The sequence below is a fragment of the Penicillium verhagenii genome, assembly GCF_028828195.1.
Source record: "Penicillium verhagenii strain IBT 33310 chromosome Unknown utg000013l_segment0_segment0, whole genome shotgun sequence".
NCBI lineage: Eukaryota > Fungi > Ascomycota > Eurotiomycetes > Eurotiales > Aspergillaceae > Penicillium > Penicillium verhagenii.
In genome coordinates this window covers 513,803-539,632 of record NW_026643177.1, presented here as the reverse complement: position 1 = coordinate 539,632, position 25,830 = coordinate 513,803, and the positions used below count along the sequence as shown (strand labels likewise).

Here is a 25,830-nt window from a genome sequence, read left to right as displayed (position 1 = left end):
CCCACCTCGCCAATTGATCGACACTGCGCCTGGCGCCAGTGTCTGTGACCAATGGCCTCCGCGTGGTGCTGGAGCTGCCTCTCGCGGCTTCGCCCAACAACACCGCGAGCAATCCTCCCGTCCGCAACTCCCCGGATTTCCAGCGCCGGTTTCCACTCCACCGCAGTGCAATATGCCCAGCCAGCGAAGAAGAAGGGTGCCAGTCTGACCCCTATGCGGTACCGACAGGGCCAGACATTGCGGAGAAAGAAGAAGAAGACCACCGAGCGTTCGCGTCCCCCAGCTGTTGGAGAGCGCAAGGCTATGCGGAAGCGCATTGTCCTCAGCAACCCCAATGCTTTGGAGGTTGAGGGCATGCAGGAGCTCTCAGCTGAGACTATGATTGATGCTCGTCTTCGTGGTTCTGTTCTTGGACTTCCTGTGCCTATGCTGGATCAATTGAGAGCCGTAGAGGCTTTCAAGCCTAGACAGGGTTGGTCTATATTCCGTCGGCCGGGAACTATCTTGCGTCGGGATGCTCTGGAGATGGGCCGTCTCTTTGAGAAAATCTCTGGCGATGGTGATGCGCCTCAGAAGGGTAAGGTTGTCAAGAAGATTATTACTGGATCCAAGGGATCTGGTAAGACCGTGCACTTGCTGCAGGCTATGGCTATGGGATTCACCAAGAAATGGGTTGTGATCACTGTTCCTGAGGGTAAGACTCGCATTTTTCTATGATTGGGGTTGGGTGAAAGCAGCTGCTAAACTATGACTATAATAGCTCGAGAACTCGTCTCTGGTGACTTCGCCTACACTCCCATCGAAGGCTCCAACCCGACCCAGTACATCCAGCCCAGCGCCACCGCCGCCTTGTTGACCCGTACTGTCGAAGCCAACCGCGAAGTTCTGTCTGGTCTCCGTGTTTCCCAAGAGCACCCCGCGCTGAAGAACCTCAAGCCCACTTCCACCCTTGTGGATTTGGCCATGATGGGATACACCGATGCCGCTCTCTCTTGGCCCGTTTTCCAGGCTCTGTGGAAGGAGCTCACCGCTACCGCCGCTGCCCCCGGCATGGAGAAGAACTTCCAGCCCCGTCCCCCAATGCTGGTTGCCGTTGACGGTCTTGCCCACTGGATGGTTGAGAGCGCCTACCGCGCTACCGACTACACCCCGGTCCACGCCCACGACCTCGTCTTCGTCAAGCACTTCCTCTCGCTCCTGCAGCCTGGTGCCGCCCTCAAAAACGGCGGAATGCTGCTGTACGCTACCTCCAAATCCAACAACCCCTCAACCTACGCTCTTGAGGTAGGCCTGGATCGCCTAGCTGCCCAACAAGAGGGCGTCAAGGCTTCCTCTCCCGAATACCCCCAGCCAGAGGCATACAGCAAGGCTGATGTCCGTGTCCTGGACGTTTTCAAGCCCCAGACTACCTCCGGCCAGGAAGGCATTCTCGAGCTGCAGACTCTCGGTGGTCTCACCCGCGAGGAAACCCGTGGTTACCTGGAGTACTTCGCCAAGAGCGGTCTGCTCCGTGAAACCGTCAACGAGAAATGGGTCGGCGAGAAGTGGAGTCTCTCTGGTGGTGGCATTATCGGTGAGCTGGAGAAGCTCGGCCGTCGAGTCCGCACTGCTGCTGCTGTAGAGCCCACCGCGGTGTGATGTTGGATTATATAAAGGTGTTTTCTTCTTTTTCTTTTTTGCCCCTGCATTACTACCCAAAGGTTTTTTGGTTCCTTAAAATCCGGGTCCTGGGTCCTGAGTCCTCGGTCATTTTGTATTGTAAATGGACTTCCGGGCCTGGGTTCACGCCTCCTGTACTTTACAAATCTTCAATCTCTGTTTTTCATCGGTGTATGCATATAATGGATATTTTTTGACAATTCTGCATTCCCTAAATTTATCTTTCCAGACTCCAAACTCCAAAAAGTACATCAAATCAAAAATCAAATCAACATCGAACATGAAAAAATCTTGAATCACCGTGGCACCTGTGAATGCCCTATCTAAGTAAAATCATAACAAAGAGGATTCCTCCTTCGAACAGGCCTCCCATCCCGCCTATCCCTCTCGTCAATCCTCTCCCTCTGCTCCTGCCTATAACGAACCAACCGCTCCGCCTTAAGCCTCTGAATCCTCGCTCTCCTCTCCTCACCCGACTCAAAGCGCTTTGCCTCTATATTCTCAAGTTCCTTAGCCCACTTCTCATGCTGGAAATCTTCTGGCGGCCGGAACTTGTTAAGCAGTGCCAGACGACGCTTTTTCCCAGCCGGAGGATCCTGGTCTTCGGGAATCTCGTAGAAGTCCAGAGTGATGCCGTCGGACTTGATATATTCGTTTCGTTTCCTTTTGGTAGACTTCGTCTCCGCTTCCGCGGGGATCTTTGCAGCGCCTTTTTGGGGATGGAACTGTTTGACCTCCACCCTTGTTCTTTTGGCGGATGCTTGAGCTGCTGCTTCTGGGTCGTTGGTGGGCGCTTTTCTCTTTCTTCCTGATGGCACAATGGGGTTTTCAGCCGCTGGGTGATCCGTTTTTCTTTTCTTGTTCGCATGGCGGCTTTCGGTGCTTGATTCGGTGGCGCTCATTTTTCTTTTCTCTTTTCTCAAGATCTCCGTGCAGAGCTGGTTTGTATCATTCCTGCACCAGGGTTCTCGGATGATGATTTCTTCGCCCTCTTTGATGTCGTTCTTTGCCCATACTAGTATGCGGTTGGGGACTTCGGTATCATAGCCCCAGCTCGCGTTCCCGCTTACTTCTGTTCGGAAGAGACTGAAGCCTGGGAACAGATACATGTTCATGAACGAGGGGTCATGGTCTTTGAAGGATTTCTTGGCCTTCAGCATCGTATCTTGTTCCTCTGGGTCCTTAGGTCCCTTGAAACTGTCAGCAGGTAAGATTTCGGGTCCTTCGCCTCGGCGCTCCTCATCCCACGGAATAGCATAGTTGAGCAGCTTGCGCATGATGCTTTGAATAACCCATGTGTCGAATGAGAGATCTCGGAAGATATCAACGCCCAGATAAGTCAGGATATCGAACGGGACGGTCACGTTGCCAGTATACGAAAATGGAAACCAATCTTCCCTGTTGTCATTCGCGTTGAGAATGAGGAGCTCGTTGATTTCCAGTGGAGACAGGTATGGGTCGTCTTTGCGGCGGTGCAGTGTTATTTCGAATATGTTCCGCAGCAGAAGACTGTGCATCGTGCCCCGCATATCATTGCACTGCACTAAATACTCTCTATCCTGCCATTTCCTGATAACGGGCCTCATGCTGTTGTGTAGCCATGACCAATCTTTGCCACAGCTTCCAAAGTGGTGCTGCTTGCTCGCGATCTGCAGACAAGATTTCTCAGTATTGTTGTTGGCTTTGCTCTTGCTTTGCTCTGCAGATCTACAAAAGACCCGGTCATCGGGACCCGGAGCAGTTCTCCCAACTGGGAAACAGGGACATCGTTCGAATTTAGTTGAGGCATAGATTGAGAACCGAGTCGCCGCGCCGACGTCGAGCTTTCGCATGCAGTTTTCACATCTTCTTTCGTCCTGAACGGCGGTTTCATCTTTCTCCATTCGGCGGGGCTGAAGATGGCTTCGGATTGTCGGTTCTTCGTTGTGTAGTAATTCCCCCCTGTTGATATCTCTTGTCGCGAAGACCCCCAGTGAGTTCACTTTCTTGGCAAGAACCTGACATTTCTTTGTCAAATAATCGTCGTTGCCGAAAATATTCAAATCAACCGTGTCGACGAAGTCCTGCACTGTACGATCCACTTGCATGGGCTCGTAGGGATAGGTTTTCTCAGCTGAGACACTGCCCTGGAAACGCTCGTGCCAGAACAAGTGCTTGTCACTCTTCTTTTTCTCTTGTCGATCCTGTTCTACAGTTTCGATGATCTCCTTGAGAATCTTGGGAACCTCTACATCTCGGTTCTGCACCATCAGCATATTCGATCCCAGGGAGGTGTATTGTTCATTCAGATCGAACCAGCTGTTCAGCGCCATTAAACTGAGAGTGATTATATGGTCCAGCGTTTTGAGGAGACTGTTGACAAAGTACCTCGGGCCTCGCTCTCTTAATTTCTGAATTTCTGGCTTGAGGGCTCCATCTATACGAGGTTGAACCAGTAAATGCTGTTCAATTGCATGCCAGACTCGCGGATAGAGACCTGGTCGTCGACTGCGTTCGTTGTCGTTGGTCAACACATCACAGAGAATCTTTGCGCGGTATGCATCGCCCAATGCTAGGTCAAAGTACGCTTGTTGGTAATGACAGTATGCGCGACTGGTCCAGTAGGCTGAGTTATAGGGACTCAGGTGGACGGCAAAGGTATACATGTCAAGGGTAGTCATCCACTCATTTTCGAACGGCTGGAGCTCATATCGCGGCGCCAGGCCTCCATTGTCCGCCGATTGAGTCTTCCCTTCCGTCCCTGTTGTCTTTCTATTCCACTGCTTCAGATCGCTTTGAGGCATTATCCCACAGTATCTTGCTAGTTCGGTATTTCCCGCCCGCTCAATGAGAGCCCTCTTATCCCCGTCGGCCGATACGCCTCGTGCCACCAACAACCGTCTGATAGAGGACGAGGACCACGATCTCAGATCCTTGAGCGCGCTTTCACCGATGATCTCATTTCTGTGTTCCTCGATTATTCCTGAGGTTTCCCAATCTTTTTCTAGGCCGTCTGCTTCAAATTTGGACTCTGCATCTTCGCGCGCCACGGGGAGGAGTGGATCGCTCATCAGGTGTTCGTATATATTGTGCACCAGGACCTGGGCGTTTGGATCGCCGGTGCTGTGAGGGTAGGGCCGGTCTTTGTGTCGGCGCCATGCTTTGCCGAGGGCTCGATCTGGGAGGGACCATACTTGGTAGGCGATTTTGGCATCTGTTTTTGAGACGTAATTGCCTAGTTGGACCTCGTCGAAGATGTCTGGTTTCGGGACTTCTCTATCTGGTCGCATGGCTTGCCAGGACGGTCTTGGGAGGAAAGCCTTGGTGAAAGTTGAAGATTCATTTTTCTTGTCTCCCATTGTGTTATAGGCGTTGCGTACTAAGTTGTGACTGACTTCAGTTCGTAGAAGGGATGCAACAAAACTCGATTTTCTAGCTCGGTGCTCGCTACGTGGGATTTCCCAAGTTCTTTAAGCTATGGTTTTCCTAAGATGTCTAACAAAGACATCATGACTACAATTCAAAGACAAAAGAAAGATCTGGAGCACTTGAGTCTCGGGGTAGCTAAAAGTAGTGAACAAAGAATGCCTAGTTCTAGCCTAGTTAAACTTCAAGTTTTGAAAGAAAATGATAGTTTCTTCGTATAGTTCCAAGAATAGACATGGCTGAGCAATTCAAGTGCGTTATTGGGTTAATACTACTATATGCGATCTTTTCGTCGGAGTATTGCTCCTATTTGTTTGAAGATCTCCATTAGTATGAGACCATGTACATAGTAGAATAAAGTAAGGGTTCACTTCATCGCCACCGCTTTTTCAATGACACCACACTCAAGGGCGAACATCGGTTTTTAGAGGGTTATAAGGCAGCGCGCGAGATTTTCCGCGCATTGTGCAGCACATTTGAAAATGCATTAGGAATTGCCTTTTGCGTGCCAAGTCTGTAAACCAACTGGTCAACGGTTTGATAGCATACAACTCCAAACAACAACTTTCAGGATTTTATGAAGAATATACCGTTCATACGGCTCCGAAATAAGAAAATGGTCAAATAAAAAGGGAAAAAATAAATTCAGGATTATTCGGTCACAGGACATACTAGTAGTTGGTCAGGGGGGATCTGATATGCATCACCAGCTATTTTTAACATGTGGGATTGGCTGGTGGGGGGCCTACGTGTTTGTGTCCCGCTTTTTGCTTTGACTCTTGAGGAAGTAGCGCGCTCCTGTGCTTCCTGCTGCCTTGCACTTTGGAATTTAGCTTATATCGTGCATGTGAAGCTTGTCTTCCGCCCCTTTCAAGATCTTTTCCCTTCTCTATCTCTCGGTACTTTGTACTTGGCCATGATCCATCATGTACGGTTCAAACCAGTCCGATTCCCAACAGCCAGAATGGCGACTGCCAGCGCGCCGGCCTAAACCAGCTTCTGAGTCGGCACAACCACCGCCGCAACCCCCTCGGCCAGCCGCAGGGGCTGTTTATCACCCGGCAAACTATGGGCCAATGTCCAACACCGCTGTTCCGGCGCGGCCGACGTCGTCGTCGCCCGTATCGCCGTTATCGGGTCAGAGTCAGACCGACCCCCGGAATTGGGGAGCGCCATATAACAAACATACGATTGTTGCCCCGCCACCTCTTCCAGTATGTGATAGTCATGAATAATGTACAAAGTGAGGGTTTTCCAGATACTGATAGATGCCAAAGCCTCGGCCATCAAGCACCAACGAACGGCCTAATATCTATGCGTTATCGCAGCCGCAACCACAGCCGCAGACGCAGTCGCAACCCCACTCGCCCGCCTTGAACAACATTCCGCCGTCGTTCTCGAATCAAGATTACGAAGCGTTCGCGGATGCTCGACCTCCATCGGCAAACAGTATCCCACCGCCTTATAATTTCCCGCCGCGTCAACCCGAGGTCCAGAACCAGCAATATCAGACTTCTAATGTTCCGATACTACCCCCTAAGATCCCCCAAGATCATCCCTCAGTCAGCCAGCAGGATACTACTAATGTTCGACCTGCACTGCTTGCACAGGGCATCGGCCCGGCAGCTACGCAAGGCTCGTATGGGCGTGCTGTGGATCCCAATGCAACCCCCACATATGCATCTGCATTGGGCCCGGGGACACCGTCCGACTGGGAACATTTAGGTCCAACAGAGGGTGACTTTGATGATGCGCCGTGGTTTCCACCTAGAGACCTTGCTCCTCCATCGATTGAGACTATTCAGACACCTCCTGGTTTTTCTACTGGCCTAGCCAAACCTGCCATGGCCAGTGCACCGACTTCTCAACCCCAAGACTATCCTCCTCAACCCCAAGGCTATCCTTCTCAAACCCAGGGCTATCCCAATCAGCAGACTCCCAGTCCTACACCCCAAGCTCCCACTCCTATGTACCAGTCTCCAGGGCCACAAAGAAATGATACTATTTCGCCTGTCAGCTCCTCTGGCGGGAATAGGTTCCACGCAGCACCTCTCAACCGCGTGGACAGTGTCAGCACTAGCAGCGTGTGGTCAAACCGCACTGATAGTATTGACAATGTGATTGATGCATGGACCAAACCTTTGGACCCCGCATCAAGGCCGGCTGATTCCGATAAGGCAAGCTCGATATCACATCTAGATCTCCAATCTAAGGGTAATCAAGACAGCCCAGCGGAGACCCCGAAACCCTCGCAATCTCCTCCTGCACAAGAGACACCAGCGAACGTCAATAAAGAGGCTGCTGGCTCTGCTGAAGTGCGAAGCAATATCGCACCTCAACCAGTGGATCCATATGAGGATCTCGACCCATGGTTCAAATCATCACTGACGCGCTGCATTGCGATGCTGCGCAAGGAGGCAGTGGCGGATTCGGATGAAGAGCGCTTCAAAATATTTACTGCTTTCATGGCCAAGGAAACTAAACTCCGTGAAATCATGTATAATATTGAGCATGAGCCCCCAGTCGTTCAACCCCCTGTCGTTCAAGAGACTCGTTCCTCTGAAGCTCCACATCCATTGGTGATTCCTGAGAAGCGCAAACCATCTCTTGAGTCTGGACTAATTCCCGTGGAGATGGAAGAAGTTGAATCACCTACCAGAATCACCGAAGATGAAGAGGATGATGACGATGACGGCGCGGGAAGTGAATATAGCGCAGGTGGTCGTCCTATCATAACGAGGCGCGGGTCAACGGCGCAGAAGCCTAAGTCTTCGCTAGTGCCCTCAGAAGATGTACCCAAACCGCCTGCTCGGACTTCTTCAATGCATCTATTAGAGGAAGCACAACCTTTAGAGCCCCTCAATACGGAGCCTCCGCGTCCAATTTACACCCCATTTCAATACACTGAGGGCCCACAGCGTGGCTCAGATAATCTAACATTTGCTCGTCCTGCTTATCAAGCCTACTCTGATTTACGGCAGGCATCGGCTAGTGGACGGGTCATGTCCAATGTCCCTCAATCTCAAACAGGACTCTCTGTTTTGACTACTTCGACACCTCCGTCTGAGCATGATGAGACTTTTATTGGTCTAATCCGGCATAAAAGCAATGCGTACCAGGCAGACAGTCGGCGGAACGCTACGCCGCATCCACCATTGCCGGAATCGCTCCGACAAGGACGACAAGAAGATATTGTTGCAGATTTGCGTACAATTGTCGGGACGCCTTTAGATAAACAATCCGAAGGCTCCTGGCACATCACAGCAAAAGAGGGCCTAGGAAAGTTCTCGGGGGATTTATCCTACGTTCAAAAATCCATTGACAGCTGGGAAAAAGCGGCTACAACCCGTCGACGCGCTCTTGATGGCGATCGTACCGCTCGACAAGACCATTCGGAGGCGGAAATCGATACTCTTTTCAATGATAAAGAAATTGGCTATGCCGATATTAACACCTTGGAGGAAAATTTCCGGCAGACTGAGGCTCGTACTCAGCTTGATGAGGAGCGGAAGGAAGTAGATCACTTCATGTCGCAAGTGTTCAATCCCGTAGATGAACGTTTGAAAGAAGAGATCTCTGCGCTTCGCAAATTGTATGAAAATGCCCTGAGCCAGCTTGATCGGGACCAGAAAGGAAAGAGCGCCAGTCTTGGCCGATACAGTCCATCTGTGACCCTGAAAATGGTCCATGACATCCACAACCAGCTCGAGATCCGGTTCCAGAAGCGGCTTGAGCTTGCGCTGGATTGTGAGCGACGACGTAAGAGAGCCGAGCGCCGTCCGTTAGTCTTTATGGGTGACATGTCTACCCTCCGACAGCTTGATGGGGACTTTGACCTTATGGAAAAGCGGAACATTCTGGAGGCAGCGAAGGACCGCGACGGGCGGGCCAATCAGTTGATGAATTCCTTCGACGATGCCATATTGCACGGCTTAGGTATGAATCAAAGCATCCTGGACGAGCTTTCGTCCAAAGCAGCCCGCCTCGACCCCACGAACCTCCGTGCTTCCGGCCTACCCGATTCTGAAGTCGAACAGATCCTCAAGTCAGCGGTAACCTTCGCCATGTCACTTCGAGCCGACTCCGAGGCAATCCTTCGGAGCTCGGGGGTCGCAGAAAAATCGCTAAACGACGCCGATTACGCCGTCTCCGTTGCCGAAGCACGATATGCAAATTCGGAGCCGGATATCTTTGAGCGTCTCGAAGCCGAAAAGAAAAAAGAGGATTCAATCCTCGAACGTGACTTGAACTCAAAGCTGCAGAGTATTCAAAAGGGCCCCCAGACCCTTGATCTGACTATCAAACAACTTATCCGGGACCTGGCAAAGACCCCGAGAGTTGAGGCTCCGGTTTCTGTGGTCATTGAGGAAGCGACCCCTGTCAGTCACACCGACAGTGTGACGTCTGTAGACCTACCCTTGGAACTTCGCCCTGCCACTGTGGCTCCCACTAGTCAGACCCCGCCAGCACGTCGTTTGTCGGATCCTAAGAATGATCACCAAGAGAGGCTACGTCGGGCGTTGGAGGAAGCAAAGAAGCGCAATGCAGCGAAATCTAGCCAATGAGGAGGAGCATTATGCTTTTGGGAAGGATTGGGTGCAGATAACACATCCATGACGCCACGAATTTTTTCGAATTTTTTTTTTACCTGGCATATACCCCTTGGTTCTTGTTTATCCCTGTTTCGATACCCTTTGAGTATGTGAGCCACGTGTGTCTTTGTTTTATTTGTTCTTTGTTCCTACCGCTTAGATACATGCATGTGTAAATACTGTAGAAGTACGAGCACAGGCCAATAGTAACGGCGTGACATCTGGAGTAATTTTCCCCGTTACACAGGCATCAATACCGACCCTGAAATTCGCTTGAACTTCCAGACTTGTTCACATAACCTGATTCGGAGCATTATCCAACTGCTGATCCCGGACAAAGAGCTTGGAGGGAGATCTTGCCAACTCTTTTGATCCTCCGACGTACTTTTGACCGTCTTGACCCAACCAATCCTGTCACGCCACTCAAGGTGGCTGCGCCGTGGGCAGGGGCCAAATCAGTCAAGTGATTCAGAGAACATGCACAGGCGGCTTTTGCTTTTCCACTGATCTAAACAGCATGGAAAACACGTCTCCTCTTCCAGGACCTCGGACGTTCTTGGGTGTGAAATCAGCCTGACCGAGTGCTGAATACCCGTCATTAAGCGCCCGGGCAGTGGGCACAGTGACAGTAGGTATCAGCTAAAACCTCACCCTTAAACGCCTAAATGTTTTGTATTTTCCTTTTTTCCCCTCTATTTCTCACTGATCAGCACATATGGGGCAGAAAACAGGCTCACATCAAACGGTCGCAATGATGTCTGCGGTGCTCGGGCCCCATCTTGCAGGGATGAAAGGACATCTCCAGACCCAATACCCAGACCGGCGGGTCGTACTGTGCCGCACAGCAGCTCTGAGGCGTGCTCGGATTCGCTGTGTCCCTGCACTAATCAATGAGACTAATCATAATCGATTCAACGGTCCATCTTTGCACAGTTCGCGCGCAGCTTCCCCTCTTCGACCTACGCTAGGACTATCGCGATCGTTGAGCTTATGCATGGTGGTCATCCGAATCACCAACTGTTCCAACCGGACACTAAGGACTGGCTATGAGGCGTCTGTAGCGGTGTCTTTACTCCGCTGCGTGGCCTTTCTCCCGTATTTGTGAGGAGAAATGAGATTCCTCCTACGCCTGGGCATTTCCTTATCTGGGAAGGGAACTTTGACAAGCTGCATAGCTCATTGATCTGGGATCCCTTGCTTCACTCCCCCCTCCAAGGATAATCGCATGAGCACGGGGCTTGTTTATGACACTTTGGTATGCAGGTCAAAAGTGACATACTAACTAATTTGTTTGTTTTGGTGCTGGGGCCTCGAATTAATGACCAGGTAGTTAGTTGGGTGGTCAACCGACAAGGCAGCAAAGCCCTGGATGGGTCGAATGGAAAATTCGAGATTTATTCCCCACTGGGATCAATCCGCGATCGCTCTGCGCCGGCACAGACAAGATCGCCAGCCAAGACCTTGCTGTGCGATTTCCACATTTCCCGTTCTCAGTCTTAGGCTTGGGCTTAGTGCCAATCTCAGGCTTTTACACCCGAGCCTACTGATCCATTCTCCCTTTGCCGGCCAGGAGCCGAGCCAATCCGCCAGCACCAGTATCTACGCCATCGGAGCAAGCAACTTGCCACCTGCCACCCCAGAATTTCGTGTAGAACCAGTCTCTTTTTCCCCCGCCAAGATAAACAACTGGAATTGATCTATCAAGTTCGTCTAAATGGCAAATTTGATACACGGGCAAGATCTATGTATTCGATATACACGGAATACTCCCAGGTCTTACTGTGTTTGTCCCTAGCCTATGTACTAGCCTCGGCCAAGTTCATGCTCGGAGCAGCCACCGAGACCCCAGATCGTTTCATTCTCCTAGTGGCAAGTCTGTGCGCAATGATGCTGATCAATATCACTGTGCAAGGCATAATCCAACGGTTAAGCCTTGTTAAGACATCATCCCCTTCAACCTGCGCCCTACCCAATCCATCTCTCCAATTTTTCCCCCCGATTTCCCCCATTTCCCTTTTCCACTCGCTGTTTTCAAACCCTTTGTTTTAGCGCTGTTGGAAAATTATCCTAGTACTCTGCGGCTCGTGGGTCAGCTCTGGCTCTTTTATTTTTTATTTTTTATTTTTTTGCCAATTTCTGACTCCTTTTTTTTAACTGGACCTTGAGCTTCGGCTCCGCCGAAGTCTTTGTTTTTGCGCCCCGAAGATCATAGTTCGAACTCGCAACCCCAGTCTATCCTGCGGGATGCGGTCAAATCGAATACAGGGATGACAGGAACTATGAAGAAATGGGAATTTGTCGAGCCACTTTTTTTTCCTTCTATGGCGGACCTAATTATTTAAAGCGGGCGCCAGAGAGATCCGTTCCATGGTTTCAATGTACCCGCTCCCGTCCATGGGTCGGAAGAACTCTCTGAATCTACCCTTTGCCATCAGGAGTCCACTTATACACAACTTGGTCTCTTTGCCCCTCGTATTTCTTGAATCTCCCTCGCCCCCTTTTTTTCGGACCATGACTGCTCCGACAAGACAGTTCCACAGACTGTCAATCGGTGACAACATGCCTGAGACCCGGTCCCAATTGACTCGCACGGGACGGCCGATCCCTTCCGATGAAAGTGAGCGTGAGGATAGCTCTGTTGAGGGGAGCGAGACAGGAAGTGAAGAGGAGGAGAGCAGTGATGAGGAGCCTAGTGAGAGGACGGTTCTCGCGCGATCTGGAATCACCTATGATCTGAGGGATCTAGATCATGAGGTCGAAGCTAGTGCTTTGGTGGGCTTAAGATCCCAGTTTGAGGTCGTCAACTGTCGGGCTTCGAAGTCTGGCTATGATTTTCAGCTATTGGATCGACCGCAGGTGCATGTTGGACCAAATTCAACTACCTGTACCTGCTTGACGTTCCAAGCGCGGCCAGAGGCCGCGTGCCAACACATTTTCGTAAGTTTCTTCTCTTGTCCACGCACAACAAATGACTTTTTTTTTTGGCTTTTCTTCCTGCTCTTCCAGCTTTCTACTTTCTGTACGACTGTAGAAAGACATTTCACTAATACAACTACAACGGTAGTGGGTCCTCGACCAGCTTCATGCCTACTTCATCCCTACACCCTCAGAGGCCCAGGCGACTCTTTCCATCGACGGCCGTCCCCAAGTGCGTCCTCGCGCCGAGGAACTTCTCAATGGCGTCAGCTTGGGCGTGGTAGCGGAGCGTCTAGGCTGGCAATCTTTCCGAGACCAAGGTAACGGCCACTATCACGGAATGACTCGAGCAGAAAAAGTCCGCGACGTTCTCAGCGCCTTCAAAACGAAAACTCTTCCAGAAGACTACCGCCAAGATTTACGAGAAACCGAGTCGACAGAGGATCGCACCGCCGAATCCTGCGTCGTACAGGGCGACCTTGAAGCCACCGTCTTCCGACTTGCCGTACACGACGACAGCGTCTTCAGCAGTATCTGCAAGGCAATGCCCTCCGGCGCATGCGCGGCAATCTACTTCCAGAAAATCCAGGATCAGACCCGCCGTCTCATGTTGGACTTCGACCAGTACTGCCTCACGGGCAACTTACCCATCGATCCGAGCAGTCCTGGCGCCGGTATCGTCGAGGCCAGCGAGGTGGCTCTTCAGCTTCGGAGTATAGTCTCACGTATCCGGTCCAATCTTTCCTTCCGTTCTCCTTATGGCTCCGACGGCGCGGTGGGTGCTCTCGTTGAGATTCTTGAGATTGTCGCTTCGCGCAATAGGGATTGTCTGGGTGGAGCGAAATGGGGACGAACTTCTTTCCATGGCGAGGATGAAGATCAGCGGAATATTCATCATTTGCTTATTTGGTCGGACGACGTCGAGTTGAAGGCCGATGCGGACCTATTCGTTATTAGCGCCCTTGAGGACATTCACCCTTCTTCTCTGGCTCCAAGGCTCCCGGAGCTCCGCAATTGCTTGAGCAAAATGGAAGTGAACCGGGCGCCAAGGGCCTATCTTGTTCGACTTGGTGCCTTGATTCGCTCTGGCGAGGCTGCTATTGCTGCTGCGGGAACCTCTGGATCAGGACAGAAGAGGCCTGCCGGTGGGAACGGGCATTCCGGAGGTTTTTCTAAACGGAGTCGATGATTTTCGTTCCTGCTTCTCGTGGGCTGTAATTTGCATCTCCATCGTGTTTCCATTTTTTTCGTCTACTGTCTTGTTTTGTCTATATTGTCATGTTTGGGCCGGCTATCTCTCGTTCATTCATTCCAATACCCCAGCATTTGAATTTACCCTTGCGAAAAGGGAAAAGAGAAGAGACAATACGATCCTACATCCTGTCTTCCACAATCTCACACACTTCGACATTTATCTAGCATACTCATTCTCAATCTACGATGCATTCCACAAACCAATCCATCCAAAACCCTCCCCCCAAAAAACCCGCTCATTTGACCATGACATACCCCCAAACCAAACCCACATCTACTACCCACAGCCACACAATGAAATCATACCCCAACCTTAATCTCATTTTACGATGTACCTTCCCATACCACCGAGCTCGACCGAATATATCCATGGAACAGAAGTCCCATTCAAGTCCCACGGGACTAAATACGACCATATCATGGCGTCATAATAACCCAGGGCGCCGGGAATTGGGACCCGCATCCACGGTCCGGCTTTCACGGGACGTGTCAGTCTTTCGAAAGGACAATGTGGAAATCGCCCGATTCGACTGATTGAACTACCGAATCCATGGACCCGTGGATGATTCTGGTACGGTTGACCCCACTTGGGTTTTGGGTCGGGATCTTGAAATCCCTGAATTTGGAATTATATGAGAATACAAGAATATGCACTTTCAATATCCCCCTTTTGGCGAATTTCCACCTATTATTGCAGTATTATTTGCTTTCGAATGAGCGTTCAATGTTTATGCTTAATTCCAATGTTGCGAGGTGGTGGTAAGCTTCATGCTATCCTTATCAATCGCTGCGTTCGGAAACCCTTTTTTGCACAAGTGGATTTTTTAAATGTTCTCTGTCTGTACCTCCTCCGTGCGGGCTCCGTTATGTACTGTGTACTCTGTACATGTATTCTTCTCCGGGGACCGGGGCTGCACCCAAGTAGTTAGCTCTCGTCGGTAAATGTGGAGATTTGTTTTGGGGTGGAGATGCTGGTTTGTGTATGTACCCCGTCTGCCGCGGTTGCTATTACATACTCGCCCGGTCGTATAGGCGAGAGAACATTTGAAAAGAGAAGAGAGGAGAACATTGAGGAAAGGAAGGAAAGCTGCCTCCCGCCCCTCCCCCTTTTTTTTCGCGCGAGGTGAACGTTCGGACCTCGAGGTACAAATGTTCTGTCCTGTCTTTCAACGTGCGGACATAGGCGGATTTCATGATACGGAGTAAGAGGTCAAGTCTACGGAGTAAAGGAAGTAAAGTAGGAGATCATGTGGAACTGTGGAAATGTACCGACAGGACGGATTCGGTCCACTTTGTCGCTTGTGATACTTTATGGAAAGCCACTGTCGGGTTTGTCCGGAGCTCCCCGTGTATATGTTGCTATTGATGCAGGCTTGAATATCCATAGGGGAGTTAGGGAATAGATTACCTTGGGAATTTTGACCCGTATACATACCTCTAGATGCCGTTAAAATTGGTAAAGCGTTGAAGCGTTGAAGCGTTTTGCTATTTCCCCGATAACACGGCATGTACTGACATGGTGAACAGGCTGTTCAAAAGAATTGATTGTACAAAGTAATGATCATCTAGCATGGCTATTTGGAATTATCACGAGAAGCTTGTAATAATCGAATAATGATAAATAATCGGTGGGGATTCGAAAAGTGAAATCCCACGCTCATAGGCCCGTGCGTCTTAGTTGGACCCAGAGATGGAGCCCTTGGTGGAGAGACGAGCTAATTTGCTTGATGCTTCTTCACAACTCCCTAGACTCCGATTCAGCGGGTCGGATCCGAAATCGTGTTGGCTTCGGATGTGCACCGGGTATGCAGCAATCTTTGGGATTTTGGAGAAGTTGGGGATTGATTAGCTTTTACTTAGTGAGTAGAATCAGATGCTGGCTACATTCGTCTGGGCGCTTTCCACTGGCTGTTATCGCTTTCCCGATATGGTATTCTCCGTGTGCATATCCATGGATGCACATCGGAAGCTGTTCATTAGATGTTATGCAGTACTCGGCTGATAAAGGAATGTTGAAAATGCTTCTGTGCCTTGGATTAATACCTGCATACTATACGCGTGGTCAAAATAAAGATTATATGCTTAAATATTAGTATGGAAATTAGAATCTACTAGGTACATTCGTGGATCGGCCATTGGCCATGGATCAATTGCGGCATAAACCTTGGAATATTCCAAATGCCCTTTGAGCGCTTGAATCTTGGACACTTCAATTGATACCTGGGTATTCAAAATGTTACCGACAGTTCCCACCATGCATGTGGCCTAAATTGCGGTTGACCATCTACTGTCCACGGGTCTACCTTGATGGCATTTCCAACGTTAAAAAATTGAATTGACCAGGTGGATATCAGAACTTTTCTAAGTGCTCAAGTGCTGGAAGAAACTTCAAAGTTCAAATGTTGTCTACTAATTAAACGTTTATCTTTGAATGCGGGTTGTTGCTACGGCCGCCAAAACATACATATGTACATGTAGCCTTAGAAGTGAAGCGTACATATATTTCGATCATTGCCGATGTCTTACCAAATAATCTTGGAATTTGAACATTGAATGGACCTCCGTTCTTAAAGCCTAGGCACTTCATCTGGAAACAAGGACTTAGAGCCTCAGTTGCATGGCTAGGATTGATTCAAGTCCACAAAAACATTGGAACTTTGGAATTTCCATGCAAAATTCATGATATCGAGACGAACCAGATCCGATCGAGCGGCAAAGTAGCCTCCGAATGAGGCTTAGCGCGTAGTATGGCGCTAGACTATAATTAGCCAAGCCGGGCAATATTCTCCAATAAGCACGGCCGGCTGGCCCAATGGCAAGGCGCTTGACTACGAATCAAGAGATTGCAGGTTCGATCCCTGCGTCGGTCAATTTTTTGGACTTTTTTTGGACCATGCAGACGAAAGAGACAGATAATTCAATTTTTTTTTTGGTTACAGACAAAGTGGCAGTTTGGAAAATTTGGGCTAGTGTGATGAATGGTATGCATCAGGTTTCATCCAGGTGTAGCTGAAAGCCATCAATCGATGGCGACTCAGTGACAATCAAGTCCCCAACTCCATCTATCGACTGGCAAAATGGTTGTTTGAAACACCCACGACTACTCTTGTTTTGTCGATATAGCAATGTCTTTCTGTCTAGTATTTTGTAGATATCCAAGTAAACTTTCTCTCTAGTTCAATTTGCACAGTATAATGGATTTTCGATTGCTCAAATTGCATTTTGTGGGATGCCGCCAGGTCTTGTTAGAAGGTGACCAAAGAAGCAAGAAGAAGCGGCAAGCTTGAGCTACATATATAAGAGAAGACAGAGCACTGGAAGGGGAGACAGGCCTGCAATGCTTCTCCTGACACGCAAGCCGACAAACTTGGAAGGCGCGAGTGCTTTCAATGTTTACGGCCTCGGAAATGTACATGGGCGTGCCTCTGACGGCAAGCTGCAACGTTTTCTCGGTCGACAGAGCCGCCAGAGCGTCGACGGAGAAGTACAGCGGGTAGGAACCTCTTTCTGCCTAACTTCTCAAGGCATGTGCCCGTAGAGAACGGCAATACTATTCATCCGGGGCAGGGGTGTCGCCCACTCCCGACGTCGCTGCCTGGAGCGCTTTGAGCTTTAAGCAAGAGCTCTTGCTGGTACATAAGAATCGGTTCCCTTTCGTTTGAGACCCTTTCTGCGTGGCATATTTCTCTTTAGGCTGTCGGTGATCATTCTCGGATTCTCGTTACCATGACCTCTCAGGTAAGCTACATATCTTGCTCAGTGCCCACACATGATGTTCAAAGGTTGAAGAACTAACCAAGCTCACGTCATAAGATTTTCTATCTGGAGGGCCAATCCATCAATACAAAGAACGTCACCCAGCTGTATCACCTTCGCCCCACAGTGCACCGCGTGGAACTTGAATCGGATTCATTCCGACATACCATTCCGCCATCAGTGACGACAGTAATTATAAAGCAACAGAAAGATGAATGGGAAGAAGAGTTCCAAAAGGAAATACAAGCCTATGAAAAACTAAGCAAGCTTTCAGGGAATAACCATTCCTCAGCTCTATGGCCAAGGTGCTTTCAATGGGATCCCTGCGCTTATTCTTTCCGATCTTGGTGGGACCACTCTTTTTGACCTGGGTCTAAACAGGTCCCAGATTGATGACAGAATGTTGGAAAATGAGCTTTACGAAGCTGTCAAATCGTTGTATGACCACGGAGTCGAATACTGGGACGAGAAGCTGGATAACTATCTCTTTTGCGAGGATGGCAAAGTGAGGATTGTCGATCTCGAGCTTGTTGAATTTCCTAATCCTGATGAACGTCTCCCTTGGCCAAAAAGCTGTGGCTTGGGCAGTGTGTATAGTCTGATGAGAGAATTCAAAAATAAAAGAGATCGACCAACGGAGGCCGAATACTACGCGATGTGGAGAAAAGATATCGATGACGAGGCCAAAAGACGCCTAGAGACCCCGTCTACAGGCTCGATAAGAGAGAAAATGTGGGGCGTTGGGCCGATTAAACCTGTGAGTCCGATTTACATTGGAGCCGAGTGCTTGCAGGCATTTGGGGAAACTGGCTTTGGAGGGGAGGCCTGGAAATAATATTTGATCGTTGATATGTTGGAAGGGACACAACTGATGCGTTAGGGAATTGCAAGTCTTGTTGTTATTTATAATTTGAGTGTTTCTAGTCTGTTGCCATATATTGACAATTAATTTGAAATTTCCCTTCAAAAGAAGTTGGAATATTTGACATGCAACTTCCTAATCAAGGCATGTGGATTATGGTCTCTACATAGCACTAGTAGTTAGTTATCTGTTCTACCACGCTGACACACCACATGCGGGGTTACAATGCGGGGTCCTTGGGGGGCCTCGATTTAGTCACTTGAGATTACGATGTCAGAATGTTCGAATTACTCGCATATAGCTGAAATAGCCATTTGCGCGCTATCTCAGCTTTCATGATGTCTGCCGTTATTTGCATACTAGAGCATAGTACCTTGCATAGGTCAGCTGAGGAGACGTGCATCTAACCATTCATTAACCGCTTCGATGTATGACGAATGGCCCCGCTTCAAATGTTCCGGCACCACAGCGCTGCTAGACAGAACTAGCCATAGCAGAATAAAGTTGAGGACCTTGGTGAGGTCCTAGATCTATAAAATCAACTCAACAATTTTAATTCAAACATTCCTAATTCCCATTTTTCAATCTATTGATTGAAACCCTCCGGGTTTCAGTATCTCACGGGGGCATGTCATGGTCAACCTCGGTCCAGCCCCCACCTTTCCCCCTCATCCTTAACAAGGTTAACAAAGCGTTCCAAGAAAAATCCGCAATTTACGACTCAATTGAATTGTGCACCCGAGGTAGGGCCACGCATAAATCCGGGGCAAGCTCATAATGGATAATGGACAGGAAATCATAAACCACGGCCCCACATGTGCATTAACGTCACCTCCAAGGCTCCAACCTAGACTCTATTTCTCCTCTTTCTTTCTTGGCAAAGAAATCAGATAAAGTTCCACAACTCCGCAGATAACTCCTCTCCATTTCTGCCTTTTCTCACGTATCACACTGACAATAATTCATCTCGTCACCAAATAACTCACTTTCTTTGTATAAGCACTGCTCAGTGATCAATTTCAGCATGACTACTCCCGAGATCTCGATCCCTCAGAAACAAAAGGCCGTTGTCTTTGATCAACCAGGCACTATATCAACCAAGGTCGTTGAGATCGATGTACCGGAGCCCGGAGATGGCGAGGTCCTCATCAATCTGTTGGTTGACTGAACATTTCACCTACCTCTGGATAATACTAATCTGTGTATTGTAGAACCCATTCCGGCGTCTGCCACTCAGACCTTGGAATAATGACAAACACTGTATGCTTCATACCCCTTCACGCCAATGCACCAACAAGACCCTATTCCTAACTCGCATAATCCAGTGGAGCACGCTGCCCTACCCAACCCAGCCCGGACAGGTAGGCGGCCACGAAGGCGTAGGTAAAATCGTCAAACTAGGCCCAGGCACCACAGCCAGCGGCCTAAAAATCGGAGACCGAGTCGGCATCAAATGGGTCTCCAGCGCATGCGGAAACTGCCGTAAGCCTGAACCAAACCCCCTCCCAACCTAACCATCCATCCCAAGCTCCAACTAACCTCGCACCCACCCCAGTCCCCTGCCAAGCAGGCTCCGACGGCCTCTGCTTCAACCAAAAAGTATCCGGCTACTACACGCCCGGCACATTCCAACAATACGCGCTCGGCCCCGCAAACTACGTAACCCCAATCCCAGACTCTCTCTCCTCCGCCGAAGCAGCCCCCATGCTCTGCGCCGGCGTAACAGTCTACTCGGCCCTAAAACGCAGCAACGCCCGGCCCGGCCAATGGGTCGTGATCTCCGGCGCCGGCGGCGGCCTCGGCCACCTGGCCGTGCAGCTCGCCAGTCGCGGAATGGGCCTGCGCGTTATCGGCATCGACCACGGCAGCAAGGAGGAGCTCGTGAAGGCGTCGGGCGCGGAGCACTTTGTTGATATTACGCAGTTCCCTCGCGATGATAAGGGCGAGGCGCTGAAGAAGCATGTTAAGGGGTTGGCGGATGGGTTGGGCGCGCATGCGGTGCTGGTTTGCACGGCGGCGAATGCGGCGTATGCGCAGGCGCTGCCGTTGTTGAGGTTTAATGGCACTGTGGTTTGTGTGGGGATTCCCGAGAATGAGCCGCAGGCTATTGCGAATGCTTTTCCGGGGATTTTTGTTAATTCGCTTGCGACTGTTACGGGGTCGGCGGTCGGGAATCGGGTGGAGGCTGTTGAGACTTTGGCGTTTGCGGCGAGGGGGGTGTTGAAGGTTCATTATCGGGTTGAGAAGATGGAGGCGTTGACGGAGGTTTTTAAGGATATGAAGGAGGGGAAGGTGCAGGGTCGGGTTGTGTTGGATTTGTCTTGATTGGGTTTTGAGCTTGAGTTGAAAGCCTACTAGGATATTTGTATGTGCATTGCATATCAAAGCTTAGCTTTCCCATACTACATATATCAATGGATACCAGATCAATATGTACTCAACCTTGTGACGGATTAGTTGCATAACAAGTGAAAGGGAAATATTGGACGAAGAAAATATCCTCTTGGTATGAAAAATGCTTCAAATGTTTCATTTTGGCTTCGATGATTGCCGAGGTCTGGAATGACCTGTCATCGTTGAGCCATTATAGCTATCCCCGCGCATTACACTACTAGAAAATCTCCGACTGCCAAGGTTGTCGTCATTCAAGATGTTGCTCTTGAACGATTCGTCGTTGCATGTTGTAATTGAACGTTTTGTCTTGTTCGCGCATCGACATCGTACTACCCCGCACCGTATCCCCGCAACCGGATCATGCCCCTCGATCTCACAAAACACCAAGCAAACATGGGAGATACCAAAAGCACAAAGAAGACCAGACAGCATGCATAAAATTGGCTTATAAGCAAAAATAAAAATCACATTTCATCACAGCATAACACGCCAAGATCAGATCGTCAGCTGCATCTCATAGCGTGAACTCGAGCAAGTTACCCGCATAATCGCGGGCAAAGAAACGTGTGGGGTATTCCTTCCCTTGAGTACCTATAATGAAAACAATACGATAGGGATTAGACCGGGACCAGAAAAAAAAGAAAAAAACAAGATATCGAAGTCGACAATGTATAAAAAAACTCCCTCAAAAAACACCGCTTTCACTAACCTGAATCCATAGCCCCCGGCTGATCGGCCGCCATCGGCGCCGACGGACCACCCCGAACATGGTGATCGTGAATGCCCTTCTTAATCGTCTCCAGCTCCTCAGTCGAGCCAAGCTTGAAGCACGGATGCCGCGTGTGTGTTGGATCCGTAGGGCCCTCGTTTACGTGAATTTGCTGTCCGCTTGATCCGATGTCGAACCTGTGCCGCGCCGCGCCGATCAGCACATACAGATACACTTGGAAATTCACATGTGCTCAGGCTAGAGCTTGCGATACCAGTAGTAACTAGTAGTCACCAAGTCAAGTAACCCAGCTATCAAATCTCAAAGCTAACCCAGCCCACATACCATAGGATAGTCCCCCTTTGAAGCTCTGGAACCGGCGCCGGACTTAATCCGAGAGTCGAGCTATAGAATTCCTGTGCATCGTCTAGCGTGCCCGGATGCACGGTGATGTTGACGTGAGCGATTCCTTGGATCATGATGGGTGGCAGTTTTGAAGGTCGTAGGTGGTGAGTTGCAGGTTGGGTTCGTTTGAATGTTCGGGTTCCAGGGTTGCTTATTTGGAGGTGAGTCTGGTGACTGGTGACTCGTCTGGGTACATAAGTGGGTCGGCTATGGCCTTTTATGCCTTTTGTATCACCCCCACGCTCGGGCTCCGGAAACTAGATCCCGATCGTGATTGGGTGATGCCGCGCGAGCTTCGGATTTTCTTGCACTTAAAGTTGGACTCTATGGAGTCGCGTGCAGTCGCTTATTTCGGGAATGGTTTCGTGTTCTACATTTTTGAATTTCTTTCCCATTTAAGCTGACATCGCCAGCTTGATATCAGTGGCTTACTAATTTGCCTCCCTTTAACTACTACTCGGATGCTTGCGAAACATTTCATAGGATTTACCCAATTGGTAGATTGGTGTAGTTGAAAAGTAAGATGTGAAACTGGGCAATCAATCAGGAGCGCTTACTAGTATATATCTAATGAGCAAGAACAAGACCAATAGAAATTCTGGAAGAGATGAAGTCGAAAAAATAAACTTAGCCCAAACCCAATCAAAACCCGTCAGCAACGAACCACAACACATCCAGACCTAAACCCAGACCATTTCCTCAATTTTGTTATTCCGCGAAATTAAATCAACATCCTCCAACTCGTTGCCCTTCTGCCATCGCCACCACTCTGAATGGCAGAACACCAACCAGAAAGAATGACTGTCTCATTGCCAGGAATGGAAACCCAGCTATCCGTGCGTGGTTTACTCTATTTCCAAGCCGCATGTATCATCCTAGAAGATGATAGAAAAGGCCCCGTAGTCTGTGTGAGCTCCGCATACGTTCACGGACTCTGGAGCAGCCGTGTCACGGCTGTAGTTCCAGAGACGGAAATAGAAGTCATAAGACTCGTGTACGGTTAAAAGACCGCTGCCGGCAAGAAAACCTCAAGCTAGAGTTGTCAAAATCAATGGCACATTCTATAGTAAACTAATCGACGATCTAACTATCAATTGTTGCTTGGTAATGGTCAGATTATTAGTTAAACTAATTATACATGTCGGTATACGTAATTGATGTGCAGTGAACACGGCCTGAATCATCTGATAGGTCAACTTGATTGTGAGGGAAGGCGCGCTTTCAAGCGCGCGCTCCCTTACAAATCCGTCTCCCTCTAGTTACTTGAGATACCGAACCGATACAATGCCGGCTACTAACTCTAGACTCTACAGGTTATTCATTCTGTAGGATCTGGTGTGTAGCTAAAACTTCCTCATATTGATCTACAGTCTTCATTCCCTATACAGCTTCCCTATACAGCAATTCCCGCGCCATGATATTTTGTACCTAACAAAGTTAGATCAAGACCCAGCATAATTTTATTTTTCTTATTGAGTTACTTCATTTTAAAGATCCGATTCCTTATGCAACAAGAAAAAGGGGGCGTATTCTGATTCGCAGCCTCGCTATGTCCATGCATTGTGTAGTAGGCTTAAAATCCGACGCACGTATTGTTGAGTTATCTGCTAGAAAAACTTGAGGGCATTCGTCAGGCTACGAGGGTGCAGGGACTCTAAGACAGATATGGGCACTGCCGTTGATGCCGTTGATGCCGTTGGTCGCTAAGCGGTTCCAAAGCATTCTACGGTCGAGATGGGTGATGAAGAAAAGATTGAAATTGAACCTTGTGGGATTTTGTTTACTTAGGCAACCTTGGATAAGACAAAATGGACAAGTAAATGCTAATCGTTCCGAAAGAGCCAATTGTACAAGGCCAATCAACAGCTGTATGTCTTGAAGTCTATTTCGTATTTGCGTCAAACGCGAATTTATTATTGTAGGAGAGTGTATGGGCTACGCGCGATGTTTAGGCCAACGCAAAACGAAAAAGGAGGGACCCCATCTTATCACCACGTGAAATAACTTATCTACAATCACCGGTAACAACTGGTAACGACTAGTATTTGCTACCTAAAGCCCATCAGGATTCAGGTCATCAGGTCACTTTTTGACCTAATGATCTGATGGTCTACAACTCACGAAAAAGGAAAGAGGAAAGATTAGCTAATAGCTAACTAATTAACAGTTACATTAACTCACTAATTAGTTAGACTATGCGATAGCTTACAAGCAAAAACGCAAAACGCAAAACGCAAAACCGCGACCAGGAGCTTTTGTACAACGTTTGGCTCAATTTGTACCAAGACTGATATTTAGGTGCCAAAAGGCGCTAGTTTCCCCCCTAAATAAACCCAGGTACTTGACGTTCCGAACAGAAATGAGGCAAGAAGGCAGCCATGCAGAACGGCCCAAATGTTGGAATCGCTGCATCGCTATGTCTGGCAGCCACTCCAATGATTGGTCAAGACCCAGTCACTTCGGGAACAGCAAAAGCACAAAACTGCCTTGACTGAAGGCGGCTGAGTCGGGTGGCCCAGTCGGGGTTGAAAACGATTTCTTCTTCCACGGACGAGTTTCCGTAGCCGTATTATTACAGCACTAAGCCCGGTTTGTATGCGGCATGGTAAAATCGTAAAATGAACTGGTCATGCTAAATTACTAGTAGTTATAAGTAGTAGGTATCTTACTATATAACAGTCTCATATCATCGTTCCCACTTCCTGTTCAACATCTCCTCCCCACGATTTCACAGCATTTCAATTTGTGAACAATGTCCGGTTTGTCAGAAGCCAGTTCTGAGAACTTTGCGAGATCGTATGTACTATTCTGTCTCTAGTGATGATGAATCTCTATCTAAACGCTTTTTTGGTCTAGTATGATTCCACTCTACCATAACGCCTGCGTCACAATTCGAATCAGTTCTAGTGACCACGAATACAAAGTCTCGAAGGATCTTCTCTGCAGAGAATCCAAATATTTCTCAGCAATGTTCGAGGGCAAATTTAAAGAGGGAGTACAGCAGACAGCAATTTTGGAAGAAGTCGAAGGAATCGTTTCGGTTCAAAGCCTCGAAGCTTTCTTACAATGGATATACCTCGGCAAATTCAAATTCGACTTGAATCAACTCGAGCACCATATCACAGCCACAATCGAACTGGCCCGGTTTGCAGATATGTGCAATGTATCTGAAATGGCAACTCAAATTGGTCAGTACCTGAAAGATATTCTGGTCGCCAACCCGTGTCTTGAGCATGCATATGGGTTTTCTGGGTTCCCTGTCGATACCTGTTGCCTCACATCTCAGCACATCATTTCGGCGACTTTCTTGCCTCAAGGGCACGTAATTCGCCGCATTCTAGCTGCGGTATCATCAAATGACTACCTTCTTTGTGAAAATCACAAATTTGCCGAAGTGGCTAGAGAATATCCCAACTATGGATTTGACCTTCTCCAAGAAGTAGGGTTGGCCCTCAAAGGGCTGAGGTTGGAAAATAGATATGCCATTCATAAAGATCCTATCACAGGCGAGACTCGCAGCATCCACGGGTTTCGTTCATCTTAATCTCATTCCTCTGGCGAAACATATGCGGATCGATATGACTCATACAAGTCTATTTAAGCCTAGACTAGTGTTGTTATAATACAGTCTGGGAAATGTTTGAAAGTCTCAGAAGGGAAGTGCTTAGAGAGTCAATTCATATCATACCATCTGTCTGCCCTTCAACTGGCTCCGAGAAATCATGTGATGAACCTTTATCCCCTTGCATCATATCAAGCACAGTCCAACGAACTGGATTTACAGAATGCAGAAGGATGTTAGATATCAATTGACTTTGCTTATAACTCTCGCATATCTTCTAACCAGGTAGAATTTGGCAATCAGAGTACTAAATGTA

At 48.8% G+C, this 25,830-nt stretch overlaps 9 protein-coding genes across 9 annotated transcripts; 6 read left to right on the top strand and 3 right to left on the bottom strand.

The window, feature by feature from the left end:
• Nucleotides 1-51: 51 nt before the first annotated feature.
• N7466_011459 (mitochondrial 37S ribosomal protein mS29) lies at nucleotides 52-1,638 on the top strand (the record flags this gene model as incomplete). Its single annotated transcript, XM_057170848.1, has 2 exons — nucleotides 52-694; nucleotides 761-1,638. 2 exons carry the CDS (start codon nucleotides 52-54, stop codon nucleotides 1,636-1,638), a joined length of 1,521 nt encoding a protein of 506 aa, XP_057015569.1.
• A 344-nt stretch (nucleotides 1,639-1,982) lies between these two features.
• Nucleotides 1,983-4,997, bottom strand: N7466_011458 (uncharacterized protein; the record flags this gene model as incomplete). The annotated part of the gene is made up of 1 exon (XM_057170847.1): nucleotides 1,983-4,997. One exon carries the CDS (start codon nucleotides 4,995-4,997, stop codon nucleotides 1,983-1,985), a length of 3,015 nt encoding a protein of 1,004 aa, XP_057015568.1.
• A 993-nt stretch (nucleotides 4,998-5,990) lies between these two features.
• N7466_011457 (uncharacterized protein) lies at nucleotides 5,991-9,629 on the top strand (the record flags this gene model as incomplete). The annotated part of the gene is made up of 2 exons (XM_057170846.1): nucleotides 5,991-6,278; nucleotides 6,393-9,629. The coding sequence occupies 2 exons, from the start codon at nucleotides 5,991-5,993 to the stop codon at nucleotides 9,627-9,629; spliced, it is 3,525 nt and encodes a 1,174-aa protein (XP_057015567.1).
• Nucleotides 9,630-10,348: 719 nt separating this feature from the next.
• Nucleotides 10,349-10,652, bottom strand: N7466_011456 (uncharacterized protein; the record flags this gene model as incomplete). The annotated part of the gene is made up of 2 exons (XM_057170845.1): nucleotides 10,349-10,534; nucleotides 10,620-10,652. 2 exons carry the CDS (start codon nucleotides 10,650-10,652, stop codon nucleotides 10,349-10,351), a joined length of 219 nt encoding a protein of 72 aa, XP_057015566.1.
• Nucleotides 10,653-12,167: 1,515 nt separating this feature from the next.
• N7466_011455 (uncharacterized protein) lies at nucleotides 12,168-13,761 on the top strand (the record flags this gene model as incomplete). The annotated part of the gene is made up of 2 exons (XM_057170844.1): nucleotides 12,168-12,593; nucleotides 12,721-13,761. The coding sequence occupies 2 exons, from the start codon at nucleotides 12,168-12,170 to the stop codon at nucleotides 13,759-13,761; spliced, it is 1,467 nt and encodes a 488-aa protein (XP_057015565.1).
• A 3,791-nt stretch (nucleotides 13,762-17,552) lies between these two features.
• On the top strand, nucleotides 17,553-18,417 carry N7466_011454 (uncharacterized protein; the record flags this gene model as incomplete). The annotated part of the gene is made up of 3 exons (XM_057170843.1): nucleotides 17,553-17,564; nucleotides 17,640-17,771; nucleotides 17,857-18,417. The coding sequence occupies 3 exons, from the start codon at nucleotides 17,553-17,555 to the stop codon at nucleotides 18,415-18,417; spliced, it is 705 nt and encodes a 234-aa protein (XP_057015564.1).
• A 1,051-nt stretch (nucleotides 18,418-19,468) lies between these two features.
• N7466_011453 (zinc-dependent alcohol dehydrogenase) lies at nucleotides 19,469-20,769 on the top strand (the record flags this gene model as incomplete). The annotated part of the gene is made up of 4 exons (XM_057170842.1): nucleotides 19,469-19,599; nucleotides 19,656-19,704; nucleotides 19,770-19,926; nucleotides 19,973-20,769. 4 exons carry the CDS (start codon nucleotides 19,469-19,471, stop codon nucleotides 20,767-20,769), a joined length of 1,134 nt encoding a protein of 377 aa, XP_057015563.1.
• Nucleotides 20,770-21,542: 773 nt separating this feature from the next.
• N7466_011452 (putative glyoxalase family protein) lies at nucleotides 21,543-22,026 on the bottom strand (the record flags this gene model as incomplete). The annotated part of the gene is made up of 2 exons (XM_057170841.1): nucleotides 21,543-21,744; nucleotides 21,893-22,026. 2 exons carry the CDS (start codon nucleotides 22,024-22,026, stop codon nucleotides 21,543-21,545), a joined length of 336 nt encoding a protein of 111 aa, XP_057015562.1.
• Nucleotides 22,027-24,704: 2,678 nt separating this feature from the next.
• On the top strand, nucleotides 24,705-25,496 carry N7466_011451 (BTB/POZ domain-containing protein; the record flags this gene model as incomplete). Its single annotated transcript, XM_057170840.1, has 2 exons — nucleotides 24,705-24,748; nucleotides 24,809-25,496. The coding sequence occupies 2 exons, from the start codon at nucleotides 24,705-24,707 to the stop codon at nucleotides 25,494-25,496; spliced, it is 732 nt and encodes a 243-aa protein (XP_057015561.1).
• Between the last annotated feature and the right edge of the window lie 334 nt (nucleotides 25,497-25,830).